This window comes from Pipistrellus kuhlii, unplaced genomic scaffold (genome assembly GCF_014108245.1).
Source record: "Pipistrellus kuhlii isolate mPipKuh1 unplaced genomic scaffold, mPipKuh1.p scaffold_m20_p_13, whole genome shotgun sequence".
Classification (NCBI taxonomy): Eukaryota; Metazoa; Chordata; class Mammalia; order Chiroptera; family Vespertilionidae; genus Pipistrellus; species Pipistrellus kuhlii.
The window spans coordinates 26,361,301-26,377,003 of record NW_023425438.1 but is presented as its reverse complement, the minus strand read 5'-3'; the positions used below and the strand labels follow the sequence as shown (position 1 = coordinate 26,377,003).

At 43.5% G+C, this 15,703-nt stretch overlaps 1 protein-coding gene across 6 annotated transcripts in view; it reads right to left on the bottom strand.

The window, feature by feature from the left end:
• The window catches only part of CCDC85A (coiled-coil domain containing 85A), a 160,072-nt gene that overhangs the window by 134,849 nt on the left and 9,520 nt on the right, over window positions 1-15,703 (bottom strand). For all 6 annotated transcript variants that reach the window (XM_036435372.2, XM_036435374.2, XM_036435373.2 and 3 more), the window contains exon 2: window positions 12,018-12,987. In XM_036435372.2, coding sequence (XP_036291265.1) covers window positions 12,018-12,987 — 970 coding nt within the window. The remainder of the gene's footprint in view (window positions 1-12,017; window positions 12,988-15,703) is intronic.

Genomic DNA, 15,703 nt, shown 5'->3' with positions numbered 1-15,703 from the left:
CGAAACCGGATTTTATACGATGACTGATAATGTTCCAAAAAGGTTGGACACTAGAAGCACATTTTACATGGCATTATTGAATCTCAACCCTGGTCTACATGTTAGCATTATTATTCCAAAAAATGTTTAATGGAGATAGAGAAATACAATATCGGCAGCTGTTTCTCTGGGAAGAACAGCTACCCGTAAGGTCTTAAATGTTCGAATGATCTTGTATGAAATGAGAGTATTAGTAGAGAAAGTTTGTTTTTATCATTTTACTATCCATACCTCACAAAGGCAAAAAGTTGGCAAGTCCAGGTTTATTCTCAGGTTTTATTATCTATCTGTAAAAACCAAATTCTGGGACTACTGGTTTCGATTGCTAGTCCATGCCTCTTACTTGAAGGATAAATTATTTCACCCACAGAAGTTGGTGGTGTGCTACAGGCCAGAAAGCACAAAAAGGCAAAGCCAATTCTATAAACAAATTTCTAGCTAGGCAGTCTGCCGTTATCCCTTTTACAAAGTCTGTGCAATCTTGACCCCCAAAGGAAGGTAAATAAAAGCAAAAATAATGAATGGGACTACATCAAACTAAAAAAGCTTCTGCAGAGCAAAAGAAACCATCAATAAAACAGACATTCAACCAAATGTTTACAAACAATACCCCCAATTGGGGGGCTAATATCCAAAATACATGAAGAACTCATGCATCACAAGGACAAAATCTGATTACAAAATGGGCAGAAAAGCTGAATAGACACTCTTCTATATGGGAAGACATACATATGGCCAACAGATACATGAAAAAAAAATGCTCAATATCACTAGCTATTAGGAAAATGCAAATAAAAACCACAATAAGATACTACCTCAAATATGTCAGAATAGCTATTATCAATAAGACAAGAAGTGTTGGAGAGGATGTGGAGAAAAGGGAACTCTTGTACACAGCTAGTGGGCATGTAAACCGGTACCCCTATGCAACTATGGAAAAAAAGAGTATAAAGGTTTTTTCAAAAATTTAAGAATAAAGCTACTATGTGACCTAGCATTCCCTCTTCTGGCTATCTACCTGAAGTATTTGAAAACCCTTATTCATAGAGCATGCCCCTACAGCACTATTTGCAATAGCTAAGACATAGAAACAACCCAATTGTCCTTTGACTGGTGACTGGCTAAAGTTGTGGTACATGTGCACAATGGAACACTACTTTGCCTTAAAAAAAGATGAAATACTGCCATTAGCAATAACATGGATGGATGTTAAGAGTATTATGCTATGTGAAAAAGTCAGAAAGAAAAAGACAAGAACTGGATAATTTCACTCATGTGGGATAGGAAAAAAAAAAACCAAACAACAAATGAACAAACAAACCCAAAACAAACTCAGACATAGACAATAAAAGGATGGTTACCAAAGGGAAAGGGGGAGGCAGGAATGGAGAGGGTAAAGGGGGTCAAATACATAGTGATGGGATGAGCCTAGTACTATACAGATGTTGTGTTATAAAGAGTATACCTGAAATCTGCTATTAACCCGTTACCCCAATAACTAAAAATATGAAAGTTAGTTCATCATACTATTTTTTAACTCCGTGAAAAATTTATATTTTAAACTATTTTAAGATAATTTTAGATACATATCACTTCTATTCACAATTAAAATAGAATTTGACAGAAGTTTATAAAATTGTTTCATTGCTTTACAGCCATAAATAAAGCTTGGATGCCATATGCCAATTTAAGGATGGATATCTACATATTGCTTTAACATATGGGTGGAATTCCACAGATACCTACAAAATAAGATAAGCTTTGTGAATAGGTTTTAATCTTCCTCTTTTGTAAATGAATGTCTATTATATAACTTAGCTGTGTAGCCTCTGGCAAGAATAAAGACAGATTTATGTGGTAGGCCAATAAGCCCCAATGTGGACAATTTTGAGAGTGCAACAGGAGTAAGACAAAGAAATTTAGGGTGAAAACAATTTTAGGGCAAGAAGTATTGAAGTATTGATCTCCATTTTTTTTCTCCCCTTCCCTCTCTCCGTCTTATTGAATTTATTGGGGTGACACGGATTAACAAAATTATACAGATTTCATGTGCATAATTCTACAACACATCATCCATACACTGTAATGTAGGCTCAACACCCAAGTCAAGTCTGGGACACTAAAAATAAGCATTATTCAAACCTTTTGAGAAACTTGATTCCAAACTGTTTCTCATCAAAATCTCTATACTGGGGGATTTGCCATGATTATGGATAATGTTTATTTCTAGACCTCTCATTGAGCACAGATGTAAATGTGCTCTCTATCAAAGTACCCTCACATGTAAAATACTAGCAAGCAGCTAAACTCAGCAGTCCCCCACCCTCCCAGCTCCACAGCCAGGACAATTCTGGCTGGCTCCTATAGCAACGATGGGGACTGTCCTGCCAATCCACATAAGATAGGTGCCCGTTGACAACATCACTGCCAAACATACTGATCTTTTGAAGTTCTTTATGGCACTGTTGCCCTCATACTGCCTGTGTCTGCCATTTTCATTCTCTCTCACTCACTCTTTAGCTCACTTTCCTGTTAGTTGTCATTAGACATATCTGCGGTGATGGATTAGTCATGTGCTTTTCAGAGTCTTATTATTCTGTTTGCATAAATGGTGAGTTGGCACTTGCCGTCTAGGGAAATAAGAAAGATGCTGAATTAATGAGCAAGGTTAATTTGAATTCTCAAGAGTGGTTCCACAAACCAGGCTGCTTTGAACAGAAATCTGCAACTCGGATATTCTGACCTTTTAAATGCCATCAAAAGTGTAATGTAAGTATACTTTACTTCTGCTACAGTAGCATAAATCAGAAAAACTGGCTTAATTAATTTTGTTTGCAGTAGCTGAGTTATTAAAAAATACAAGTCCTTGAGAGCAGTTGGTGTTGCCATCTGGCCCACCCCTTCGCTGCTGCTCTCTTTCCCTTCTGTTTCTGCCGTCCAGAAGCCAACACCTCTCCAGGCATACGGCATTTGTGCTGTCACTACAAGTGGATGTGAGAGGACAGGACTAAGGTCAGTCCATCTTCACAAAATTCATCTACCTAGAAGGAACATGGCCTCAGAGTGGAGAGAGTCTATGTGGAAAGATACGAGTAGTAAGGTTGTTGGCCTCTCAGGCAAGGAGCAAGAATACTTCTTCTAATAATGCATCTGAGTAGCTGTCCACCAGCTGGGAACTGTGCACCCCAAATGGCCTAATCACAGGTTCCCAGATCCAAGCTCCTAAATCACCAGGAGTTCTAAGCCATAGTCTATTGATGCTCTTCTTATCCCACTCTTATCATTTCAAGCCTCTGTATCTCCAGAATTCCAACAGGAAAGGGTAAAGGATGGTTCTGTATTCCACTTAGATTTTTATTAAACATGAGAGGCCCGGTACACGAATTCGTATTTTACAGATTGAAGTTCTATGACTCTGTGACTTCAGGAACTAAATACAACTACAGTGTCCTCTTCCCATTTGTTAGTATTAAAATCTATTCTCAGTTAAACTAAACTAATAAAATATATGCACATGTAAATATTTACCACTAATTGTTTTTTTTCTACTGATAAACACACACCATGTACCAAGTGCAATTCATGCTTCTAAACATTTTTTAACCAATTAGCAATTATGGACACTCCAGAAGCTGTAGTTACGCACAACCCAGATCAGGGATTTCCCCTGAAATCCAAAGAAACCCTCCATTTTGGAAGGAAGATAAGACCTTTCAGTTTCCTTTGCATTCAAGGCCGGAAGACAGCATTCTCCGTTTAAAGTAATGATAAACACACCTGACTAGAAAAACCAGCACACTCAGGAAGCATCAGAGAACACCTTTGACTTCTTGGTCATCGAAAGTTCACCAAAACATTTATTCCTCAAGTGCAGCAACAGACATAAATGGTGCTATAAATGTTTTGTTTGCAAGATTTTAAAACGTAAGAATTCATGGTACTTTGTGTAGCTGTAAATAAAAGTGAGAGGGGGTTTTAAAAGTCATTCAGTATCGTCAAATTCAATTTATTTAATGTTCTAATAAACACTAAATAGTGCCCGTGTGTGTGTGTGTGTGTAGAAAGCTTGAATAATTAAAACCCTCTTTTGAGAAATCACCAAACCCAACCTTTATGCCTGACATTTTTGTCTCGTAGAAAAGCCTACAGAAGGCCTACATAACTGAGGATATGAAAAACACTTAATAACTGCTATTCCTGAAGTTGTTATCTTATAAGTGACTGTGCCCGATTTCACTCCAGGCCCATGACGAGGTCCCAAGACCTGCTGAACCCTTCCATAATGATTCTGGTACAGAAGCTCTGCTCTGTAATACATAAGTCTCCATCACGTGAAAACTGTCAATGATTCAACCAGATGTGAATAACCCAGTTACTGCCTTTTATCTCAGGGAGGACAAACCGGTATTGCCTTTATAAGGGCGGTAATGTAACCTGCTGTTTCTCTGCCACTTTCCCTTTTCCAAATCCCTCTTTGCCACTGCCTGGCTGTGGCTTAAGGATCCTCTTTCTCAGAAAGAGCAGCCATTCTTCCCACTGGAGGCTCCTGAAGGGCGCTCTCAAGAGGAGGTGATTATGTCAGACACCGCAGTAACCTGAACCTCACTGTTCCGCAGATTAGACAGAGACACTTGTAACGTAGAGCTGAGATTTCTTATCTTTATTCTCAAGTGTCCCATGGTCTATTCTTGAGTTGAAATCTCCAATTTCCTAGAATTCTTGCAATTCAGCCTATTTCAGAACTTGAAATTATTCTCAGTATTTCCCAGAATCAAATTCAAAATAAACTTTTTTTTCTTGAGTGTGCACAAATGCTTGTCCTAAATATTATGTATTAAAGTGCTACTAAGAGCAACCTGGTTGAGTCAGAGTACCTAAGAAGCAAACATTTCTGAGTTTCTCTAGAAAGATCTCAGTTCTCTGAAGCATAGTCAAGACCACAAAAATAAGCGAAAATGAACCTTAAAAAACCAAAATAATTACAAATGCATGGCACATGGGCCAGGCACTAAAGTTCATGCATTTCATTCATATAAGGACACTTCAAGAGCCTTCACTCTTACTTTATTTTAAACAGTTCTTATCAGTGTAGTTTTTCACTCTCCTGAGGTATGACCAGCCATTAGCAATAGCAGCACAGAATTTAGAAACAATGAGAAAATGAATTAAGTCAGGCCAGCTGAAGACAGCAAGGAATGCAGCCAACAGTAGACTGGTGCTTGAAGTGACTTAAAATCTAATATTTTAAAATAGACATGGAAGGAGGAGAGAATGACCACCTGGGACCATCCAATGCAGGAACTCATAGCTCTACCTAGCATAGGAAGCCCTGGGGTCTCTAAGCATCAGAAGTGCCTAAACTCTGAAATGGTTTAGAACCTAAAGTCATAAATTTCAGATGGAAAGACATCATCAAGCATACACTGACCCAATGGTGACACACAAGTACAACCTTACCCTTTTTTTTTTTTTTTTTAACTTCAGCACAATATGGCTTCACACTCTTATTTCTGATCAAATGAAGTTTGACAGATCCCTACAACAACACATCCAGAACAACCTATCATTACTATGAGTAAATGCATAACCTTATGGCAAATCACTATATCTGCGCTCATTTGACACTTGTGAGGTTATCTCATGAAGTAGAATACCTGCCCTAACTTTTCACTCCCTCCAAGCTTCTTTCTAAATTCTTTCTATTAAAAAGATAAATGCATCACTAACTCAATAATCATATTTTTTCTAGACTGTATCTTCTGGAAAGTTGCAATAAATAGGAAAATGCAAACATTTAATTGATTTCAGTTGGATCTCAATGACACAACCATAATCAGCTGAAAGGGATTCTAGCTCAGTTCGCAGCAGCAACTAGCTTAGTGGCTGGATGCATTTGGGCATTTGTTTAACTAAACAGTCAAATGAATGTTTGACATTGTTCAGATGCAATACTAAGGTTAATAAAATCTACATGTACACACACATATACTAACAGATTGTAGATACAGAAAATCTCCTTTGGAGAAAGATGGAAAGAATCCCCTAGATTTAAAGAACGGGTGTCTAGTTTTGTGCTATTATTACAGTGCAGGTGAAAAACCTGACTTTCTAGTAGAATGTTCCTTTTCTACTAGAAAATTCCTTTCCAAGCCATCTGGGCTTTCCAGTAATAGTTTGCCTCTCAGATATAGTTTAAGAAATTTCAAAATATGCCCAATAGTACGTTCTTATGTCATTAAATAAAAATGTAATCTAATACATTCTTATGATAAATGCAGTGTGCACACACAAGTATGGTACAACAATTGATTCTATTTTTCAAAACTTCTTAAGTTGACATCCTATCAAAGTGGATATAAGGCTACCAAATTACCATACTGAAGTTTGAAGATCAAAAACTGTTATCTAGTTTTTTAACCATTTCCATCTCAGCTCACACAATAGAAAAGGTAATCAGAGATTCTCAATTAAATCAGTTCTGAAATACTGGAACCATCGAAATTTTATCCCAAGAGATATTCAATTTCTGTTGTCCAAATTTATTCGTAAGGGATACTATGGCTTTTTCTAAGCAAAATATAAGATTAATGAGAGCAATTATTCATGCTATATTGCAGTACTACTTAATTTACAGATGACCTTGCTTCGGAAAATCCTGCTGGGCTTCTCCACACGCAGGTTCTTACCCGTCCACAAACAAGGCCATTTTGTGTTCTCAGCATTTTTGTCCACTCATTAATAACCTTAACAGAGAATAGGGAGCAGTCCTAAGGCCCAGGGTAAAACCTATAAACGGGGAAACACGCATTCACATTGCAGACGCTGTGTGATCTACATGCACCATTGGTATCCTCCATTGGAAATGGGTTAAAAACTCACGTTCTCCCTTTTCCATCTGGATGCAAAGGCTTTCAAAAGTAATCTTGAACTATCCATATACCAGGGTTTCCCAAAATTAACCTAATAATTCCACCCACCAAAAACTCAGTCCCCCAAAGAGTCTTATAAGATAGCCTTGCTCTGGGTTGAGAGGGGTGAAGTCTTACAGTACCTGGTGGGGTCAGTCCTTCTCAGTGGGGGGCGTTCATTTCAGCAAAAAAAAGGGAAGAGTGAACTTTCTTCTCCCAGGAGGCTTGGGTGTGTGAAAGCTTCACCCACAGGGACCCACCTTAAAAAGCCCGGGGCAACAGGTTTCACCTGCGGAGCTCATTTTGCTACGTGCCCAGGCCCAGTGCCAGGCCAATCCAATCTGCATCTGAGTGTGGGGCCCAGGCACAGGGATTTTTTCACAGCTCCCACAGGGATTTTAATCTGCAGCCAGAATGGAAAACACGGCTCCGACGCAGTGATTCTGGATCAGGGGCAATTCTGCTCACGCCCTGGGCAGGGGTGTAGGGACATGTTAATTGGTCACATCTGGGGGTGGTTCAGGGGACAGCCCAGGATGCTGCTAAATCTCCTAAAACACACAAAACGACCCCCTCAAAACAAAGATTTCATTGGCCCCAAAAGTGACCAGTGCTGCTGCTGAGAAACTCCTGCTCTAGAGAAAGAGTTAGTGGGAGAAACCGCATGCTCTTTCTATCTCTAGAGAGACTCCCATGAAAGAGGAAAAGAGGTGGTAAGAAGCTTTCAGGAGGGAGACTTGCAACCTTGACACTCCGTCCTGCCAGGCCAAAAGCAGTTCTGAACGGACCTTGTCTAAGATAAGTGAATAATGCCCAGTGTGTGCTCTCATCGTTAGGTGACATCAAGGAAGAGTTAGGAAGCTATTGTTCACTAGAACCTGCCCTCAAATGTCAAATGAATAATAACTGAGCAAAGCTTTCAGAAGAAAGACGATCAGCAATAAAATAAGGAGTAATGTTTCTTCCACGAATCTTTTCTTTGTTGCTGATAACCAGAAATATGTGCTTCTAGAATTAAAATAAAATTCTTGTTACTATTTTTAGACTGGATTCATAATGTCCCATGGATGGACTCCTGGTAAAGAAAGGCCTGGTGATCAGAATCATGCCTGTCTGGAAGGCTAACAATAAAGCAGAGCTATTGCTGCTGAAAGAACCTGAATCATCCATGGCATCCATGACCTGAGTTTAAAAAGTTTTCTGTGAAAAAGCAAAGATCTGCCAGCTGATACCTGGAAGCAAAAGCCCTTGGTCTCCTAGTGAAAGGGAACACTTTCGCCTAAAAAAGTGGAATCCAACCTTGGATTTCAATGGAATCGGGTAAGCGAATCCCCCATTCTCCAGGAGGCTATCATTGTGTGTACATTTATAGCTAGAAGTGGCTATTCATAATTACTTAATTTACAAATCTGGAATACAGCAAGTAACTTGAATGAATAGACAAATGCCTTAATGTCTAGATGTGATAAGTGTTGAATCTGCTTCCTCTTTGCAAATGGACCTTTCTACAAATTGAAATCAAGTAGTTGAATAATAACTTCTAAACAAGGAAATACATTCATGAGCCTTTTGTTCAATTTGCAGATTTTTCCCCCCTGTGGCTTTCCCCCCCCCTCCCCCACCCCCGTCTTTGCTTTTGAGTCAGCTACTAATTGAAAAGTGGCTATATAGCCCTAAATATTTTTGAGAAAACTGCCTAAAGTTGGAAATTAAGCCAAATGTTTTAACCAAAGGAAACTCTTGGAGGTCAAGTTCACCTACCAATTAATCCAGTAGCTTGCCACTGAAGGCCCAAGAAGACTTAAAGAAGTTCAAGGCACAGTCAACTAAAACAGCAATTGTTTTCACTAATGTTTCCTCCCTGTACATATTGTGTCTTCTTGGAGGGATGTATATCCTTACAAGTAGGACAATATCCCACCATCTATCTCTGATTCATTCTGCCATATGAGGCAGACACTCCCACCTACTCTCACCTCCTTTCTGTTCCTATAAAAGCATGCCAGTGCTCATCCAAAACACTCAGATCTCACACCAACTGCAACAGAGTGACTCTGTAAATGACTTGGCAAATCTGCAATTTGGGATTAAACTCGCTACTGGTTCCTATTTGTTCACAAACCAATGACTCAAGAAACGTGTGCAGTGATTTGTAAGTATAAAAGATCATGTCTTACCATCCATATCAAAAATTAATTTGCAACAGCAGGATAAATACAAGCTGCCAGTGCCCAAGTTTATAGGCTGATGATCCATGAACATTGTGCCACTTCATTTTCCAATTAATTACTGAACTAAAAACATAATGTAAATGTGCTACAAATATACCTTGGTGAGGATATCAACTGTCAAAAGATTTGTCACTTTAGAATGAGAAAAGAAGTAAACACAAAAATATGAAATACAGTGACATTCTAAATGACGCATCAAATTTTTAACTACATAAAATGGCTACATTTTTAAAAATCATTTGCCTGGCCCACGATATTTATCTGAATCCAAGCAACAATAAGTCATGATGTAATGTCACCCTTATCTAGAGACATTCCTTACTTTATGCCAGGCATCGTTTAAAAGTCGCACCTAAAAACTTTTTTTGTATACTAAGAAAATATAATACATTGATTAAACTCAATGAGTTCTTTACTTTAAAAAGTCGTTTTGTAGAGAATTGTTAAGTTAACCACCTGCCACTATTTTTTTGTTGTTCAACATACACTCTCCTTAAAATAGTGCACACCATTTACTTCTCACGTTCATCAAAAAGTAATTAAGAAATGGAAAAGTCATTAACGTCACCTTCCTGTTAACCCATGACCCCCTGAAGACAAACTTCCTGTCAATGACGTAGCTTTGGTAGTAGCACAACCGAAATATCTTTCACCATGACTTTCATCCGGGTGAGAGCTGTGCAGCCAAGGCTGCCCTCAGCACCTGGCAGCATCTCTGCCCCGCCTGGAAAGAGTGAGTGACGTGCAGTGAACTTAAAACACCCCCCCCCCCCCCCAACCAGGAGGCCTCTCTACACAGCAGCAGAATTGGCTTCTCCCCGTCTCCATCTCCCAACTCAAACAACCAATCATCCTACCTTCCCCACCCTTTCAAGTTCCACGTGTGCTTAAGAGAACACTGGATGCATTAGAAGCCAAGCTTTAGGAGTCAGTTTTCAGCACTACAAGAAAAGAATTAGGATGAAATGGAGTCCAACAGGCAAATCCCCAAGTACAATATTGGAAATTTACCCCATTGTGTCGCCGCTAGAATTGGAAGCCACCACTGCTCAAAGCTGACTGCCGCTGACTCCTGAGCAGCTTTCAAACAGAGTGAGAAACCTCAGATATTTTGGATGAAAAGAGCCCATAGTCCATAAAACCAATCATTTTCGTTCCAACTCAACCAACCATAGGTAACATAAAAGGACGGTAAGGAGTTTTTCATTTGTTTTTTAAAGAAATGATTTTTTTTCCCCTCTAGAGTTCAAGGTGGTTTCAGAACCAAGATGCAGAAAATTAAGCCTCTTCCAACGGTTTACAAACTTGGATTTAGAGCCACCTCAGCAAATGCAGTGCATATTATGCTGTGGAGAGCAAAGGAGTGTCCAAACACATCTGTACATTTTTTTAAAGGAACATTTAGACAACCGAAAAAATATTTCTCATGTTAAAATCAAAGAGCATGCCATTTAGAATTCATTCCAGGGACCTTGTTTGGGAGGGTTGGGTGGTTTTGAGTGAGTAGAGAAAGAAATCATTTGATACATTTTAGATACAAAGTAAAGTCACACATTCATGCTAAGGCCCCCAACACCATAAAAAAATCCTCAAGGTCAAGTAAGGCATATTTATAGGCATTCAGGCAACCCAGCATCAAGCCTGTGCATTTCCTTTCTAATGATATTGGTTTTGCACCAGTAGCTCTCTCCAGGGTCTGGCTGCTCTGTGCCTGCTGCCCAGAGGCTCTCTGAGGCCCATCCAAAGCCAGCACGGAACCTTGCCTCATCACCACGCCTCATCACCACAGCGATGAAGCAAGCATTTTGCCAGGCCACTCACTCTGCCCGCTCTCAGCAGCTACCCCACAGGACTGGGGGACTATGGTGGGGCTGAGAGGGCTGGCACCACCATCTTGTAGCTATGGGTGCTGCCATCTTTGTGGAGTGATGGTTAATTTGCATATTACCCTTTTATTAGGATTATCATATATATAAAAAGCCAGCAACCAGAATACCATAACCTCCTGTCGCTATGACATCCACTGTGGCCAGTAAACCGGCTGATGTGGGGTGGGCTGCCAGCCAACCTCCCACAGCCCTTCCCCCTGCAGGCCCCACCCCTAGGCCTGCAGCCCCTCCCCCAGTCAGCTCTGCCTCCAATCGGGACAGGGCCACTGGCCAACCACCCATGGCCCCTCCCCCAGGCTGCTGGCCCCCATTGCCCCCACCCCCACCTCATTTGGGGCAGGGGCAGCTGGCCAACCGCCACAGCCCCTCCTCATGACCAAGGACCAATCACCCTCGGCCCCTTTCCCCAACTGGGCAGGGCCAGCCAGCCAACCTTCTGCCGTCTCTTCTAGACAGGCCTGGTTCTGATCTGCCCCTGATTGGGGCCAGGCCAGCCGGACCTCACCTGTGCATGAATTTCTGCACTGGGCCTCTAGTTTATTACAATTGGATTAGAAAACCTTTTAGTCACCTGTTCCACCAGTGAGCCTCAGCAGGAGACTGCACACAACTAGGAAAATGCTCAAGTTCAAGACGGAAGAATCTTAAGAGACTGGGTCTGGTTTCATCTTCAGTTTCCCATAAATCTCACCCCAACTAGTCAGCGACCCCTGGAATTATTGTTCCTCTCGCCCCTCCTCCTCCTCCAAGCTGACTGATACCTGTTTAAACTAAAACCAACCAAGTGGAAGAAGCACACATCATGAATTAGGGCAAATCTTTGCTCCTCCCCCAGCCCACCCCCTGGCCAGGGACTGCACATTCTAATCTGTAGGGACCGCCCTTTCTCATTCAGATCTCTCTCCGGAGCTGCCCCGGCCAAAAGCAATCCCCAGCACGTACTGACCCACCGTTCATGCCACTGTAGACGTTCCGGTGATGGGGCGACCCTTCCTCCTGCGCCTGTCTCCGGAGGGTGCCCTCCCTGCTGCCTCCGCCACCGCCGCCGCCTCCACCCACGTGTTTGTGGTCTGGGCTCCCCGCGTAATGCTGCTTGAGGTGCTCGGGGCTGGTGCCCCTGGCCCTGGGCAGGTGCTCCAGGCTCCCGCCCAGGGCGTGTTTCTGCAGGTGCTCCGGGCTCCCGCCGCTGTGCCGGGCGTGCTCGGGGCTGCCCCCGGCCCGGTGCTTCTGGAAGTGCTCGGGGCTCCCGCTCAGCACGTGCTTGGGCAGCGTCTCCGGGCTGCTGCCCGGGTGCGGCGGGTGCCTCTGCTGTTCGGGGCTGCCCTTGCCCAGGGGTTTGTGGTGCTCGGGGCTGGGTCCTTTGAGTGCTTTGGGGTGATCCGGGGCCCCGGAGGCCCTGGGTTTCTGCAGGTGCTCCGGGCTGGTGCTCCTGTGCTTGGCGGCGTGCTCGGGGCTGCCCTCCGCCCGCAGCTTCTGCAGGTGCTCGGGGCTGCCGCCGCCGCCCGCGTGCTGCTGCTTGTGGTGGTCGGGGCTGTCGGTGCTGCCCGCGCTGGAGGTGCTGCTGCCGTCGCCCACGTCCCGCACGTAGGGGGCGGTGGAGGAGGCGGTGAGCTGGCACAAGCTGGCCTGGCTGTCGATGGAGCAGCGGCTGCCCGCGCAGCCCGCGCCCTTCTCCTCGTCCAGCAGCACGCACAGCTCCTTGAGCTCCAGATTCTCCTTCACCACCTCCTCCTGCTTCGCCTCCAGCTCCTTCAGCTTCTGCAGGTACAAGGCCACCTCCTTGTGCATCACCCCCGCAGTGAAGCGGCCCAGTCTCTGCCACTCCCGGGACACCCTCTTGCCTTTCTGCCGGTCGTCGTCCAGGAAGCAGCAGAGGTCCCGTAGCTCCTGGTTGTCCTCCTGCAGTTTCTGGTTGATGTCCTGGGAAGAGAGAGAGAGAGAGACAGCCGCTCAGGAACCTGCACGTTGAGGCTGCGTCAGGCTTAGTGAGACTCAGGAGAGACAGCCTAGAGCTGGCCAGTTCTTCCTGCGGTGACGGGAGGAGGGGAGGGGGGAGGAAGCGTCAAGTTTGTAAAAATAAAAACAATAAGTATCGCCAAAATAGGTTTGGCTCAGTGGATTGAGCGTCTGCCTGTGCACTGAGGGGTCCCAGGTTCGATTCCAGTCAGGGGCATGTTCCTTGGTTACAGGCAGGCACATCGCCAGTGTGGGGTGTGCAGGAGGCAGCTGATCGATGTTTCTCTCTCATCGATGTTTCTGGCTCTCTGTCCCTCTCTCCTCCTCTCTGTAAAAAAATCAATAAAATATATAAAAATAAAAATAAAAATAAATAATAGGTATCAGTTGTGCTCCCTGTCTACTGCTTTCCGTGTATTATCCCATCTAATATTCACCAAAACACTTAGGGGATCATGATTATGACGGTTCTTTTACAGGAGAAAACACTAGACCTTGCCAAGTTTGTCTCTTCCAAGGTCATCCATTCAGTATTAGTGAGCAGTTTTTCATTAACAGAGAATCCTTTAAAAAAAAAAATGAAATTTTAAAAATCTGCTCTCCTGTCCCACCTTCAAGGAAGAGAGATGGCTGCTCCTGACTTGTGACATATTTAAAAGGCCTTTTATCTCCCAAACAGGCACTGCCTAGGCTTTCAGGCCATAGCATGGAATTCCTGCCCCAATTCCCCCCGCCAGAAGGAACAGCACAACTGCCCTCTGGGGGCACTTCAGTCCTGCAAGTCCAACCAGCCACTGGCCACACCCCCACTCATCTCCCAGGCTCCACACATGAAACACAGCAATGCTGAGCTCATGTTCAGACTGCCCTCCCCAAACTGCACCTCTTGGCAAATGCCACCTCCATCCGTCCTGTTGTTCTTCATAAGAACCTGTCCTTGTGCCTCCTTCTCCCTTGCCTGCCACTCCTGAGCTCAATGAGACTTCTGAAATCTAGCTCCAAAATGTATCTCATCTCATCACTCCTATGCTAAAAGCCCTTAATACACTGCCCTTAGGATAAAGTGCAAAATCTTTCAAGTCCTCATGAGGCCCCCAGGCTTCTGGGCCTGCCTGCTTCTCCAACATGAATGGTGAGTCACTGATTCATTCACAAATATTTAATAAGCACCTATTATGAGCCAGACACAGATCCAGCTGATGTGCAACAAGACCCTGACATCCTACAGCTTTCATTCTAATGGGGAAGACTAGCAAAAAGCAAATACAGAACATAATGTCCTATAGAGGAAAGTGCTGGGAAGAAAATTAAAGCAGATTAAAGAATACCTTTAAACAAGAAGGAGGAGGAAGAGGAGGAGGAGGAGGAGGAGGAGGAGGAGGAGGAAGAGGAGGAGGAGGAGGAAGGAGGAGAATGAAGAGGCATCTCAGCAAAGGCCTGAGTGAAATGAAGAAGTAAGCATTTGAGAGATGACCCCAGGCAAAGAAAATGCCAAGTATAAAAGCCCTGAGTCAAATGTGGCTCCAGTGAGGAGAGAAAGGAGGGCAAGGTGGAAAAGAGGTCTGAGAGGTATCAGGGCCAGGGAATGCAGGGCCTCGTCAGCCATGGGGAGGACTCTGAATTGGTGAGCAGAGGATAGAGGAACGACATGATAGGATTCAATTTGTAAAGAATCACCACAGTTTTGTGTGAACAACAGATTAGCTGGGGGGTAGAGGGAGGCGGATAGAAGAGAGGGAGACAGACCAAGATGGAAGCCCACAGACCAGCTAGGAAGCTACTAGGCTGGTCCGGATAGAGGGAGATGATGGTGGCTTTGGCATATGGTAGCAGTGGAGAAGGTGAGAACATCCTCTTCGCATCATGCACTGAGCCCCACCAAGATACCCTGGTTCTGGACCACGAGGGACAAGCCCTTCCCCTCCTTCACTTGGAATGCTTCCCCCAGCCTTTTACATAACCCTTAGGTCTTACTTTGTTACTTCCCATAGAGGCTCTCCTTGACCACTGCCCCCAATGCTCTACCATTATCCCTTAGTCTTCGCCTCTGTTGCATTTATTACAATTTGTAATCACATATGGTTGAGGGACATATGGTTGAGTGTGGCTATTAGTCATGTCTTCATCCTCATCAAACTGGTCATGAGTGAAGACTCCCGCTCACTTCCACTGCACCATCTATTCTGTTCACTTCTGTGCATTCAGAGCTCCGCGCCCCCACTGTGTTACAGAAAACCGAAGAAGAACAAAGCAATTCTTAGAGAAATGGAGTTACATTTATTATGCACAGGTCCAGAGGAAAATGTCTTTCAAATTCTGGGCCCTAACATGCAGGAATTCTTCCTATTTATATGATTTTGCCTTCTTTGTCTCCCAAATATGCAGTGTTTCCGGCCCCCTTTTGCAAGTTCTTAAAGAGCCCCTGTGTGCTGGGGCTTTGAGACCTCAACCAGAAGCCTGGCCTGGCACCAGCACTGATAACCTTGTCTGGGGAAGGTTAAATTTACAGAAGCCAAATAGCAGGGTTAAAATTTCAAACAGCAGTTTTCATACAAGATGGATGCTTCAACTGTAGATAGCTGAAACCCAGGAATTTAAATATTAATTGAGAAGTCCCCGTTTATGCTCCATTCACACATACAATATAAAAGGGGTAACAGTTTCTTAAAGCACCATGGTT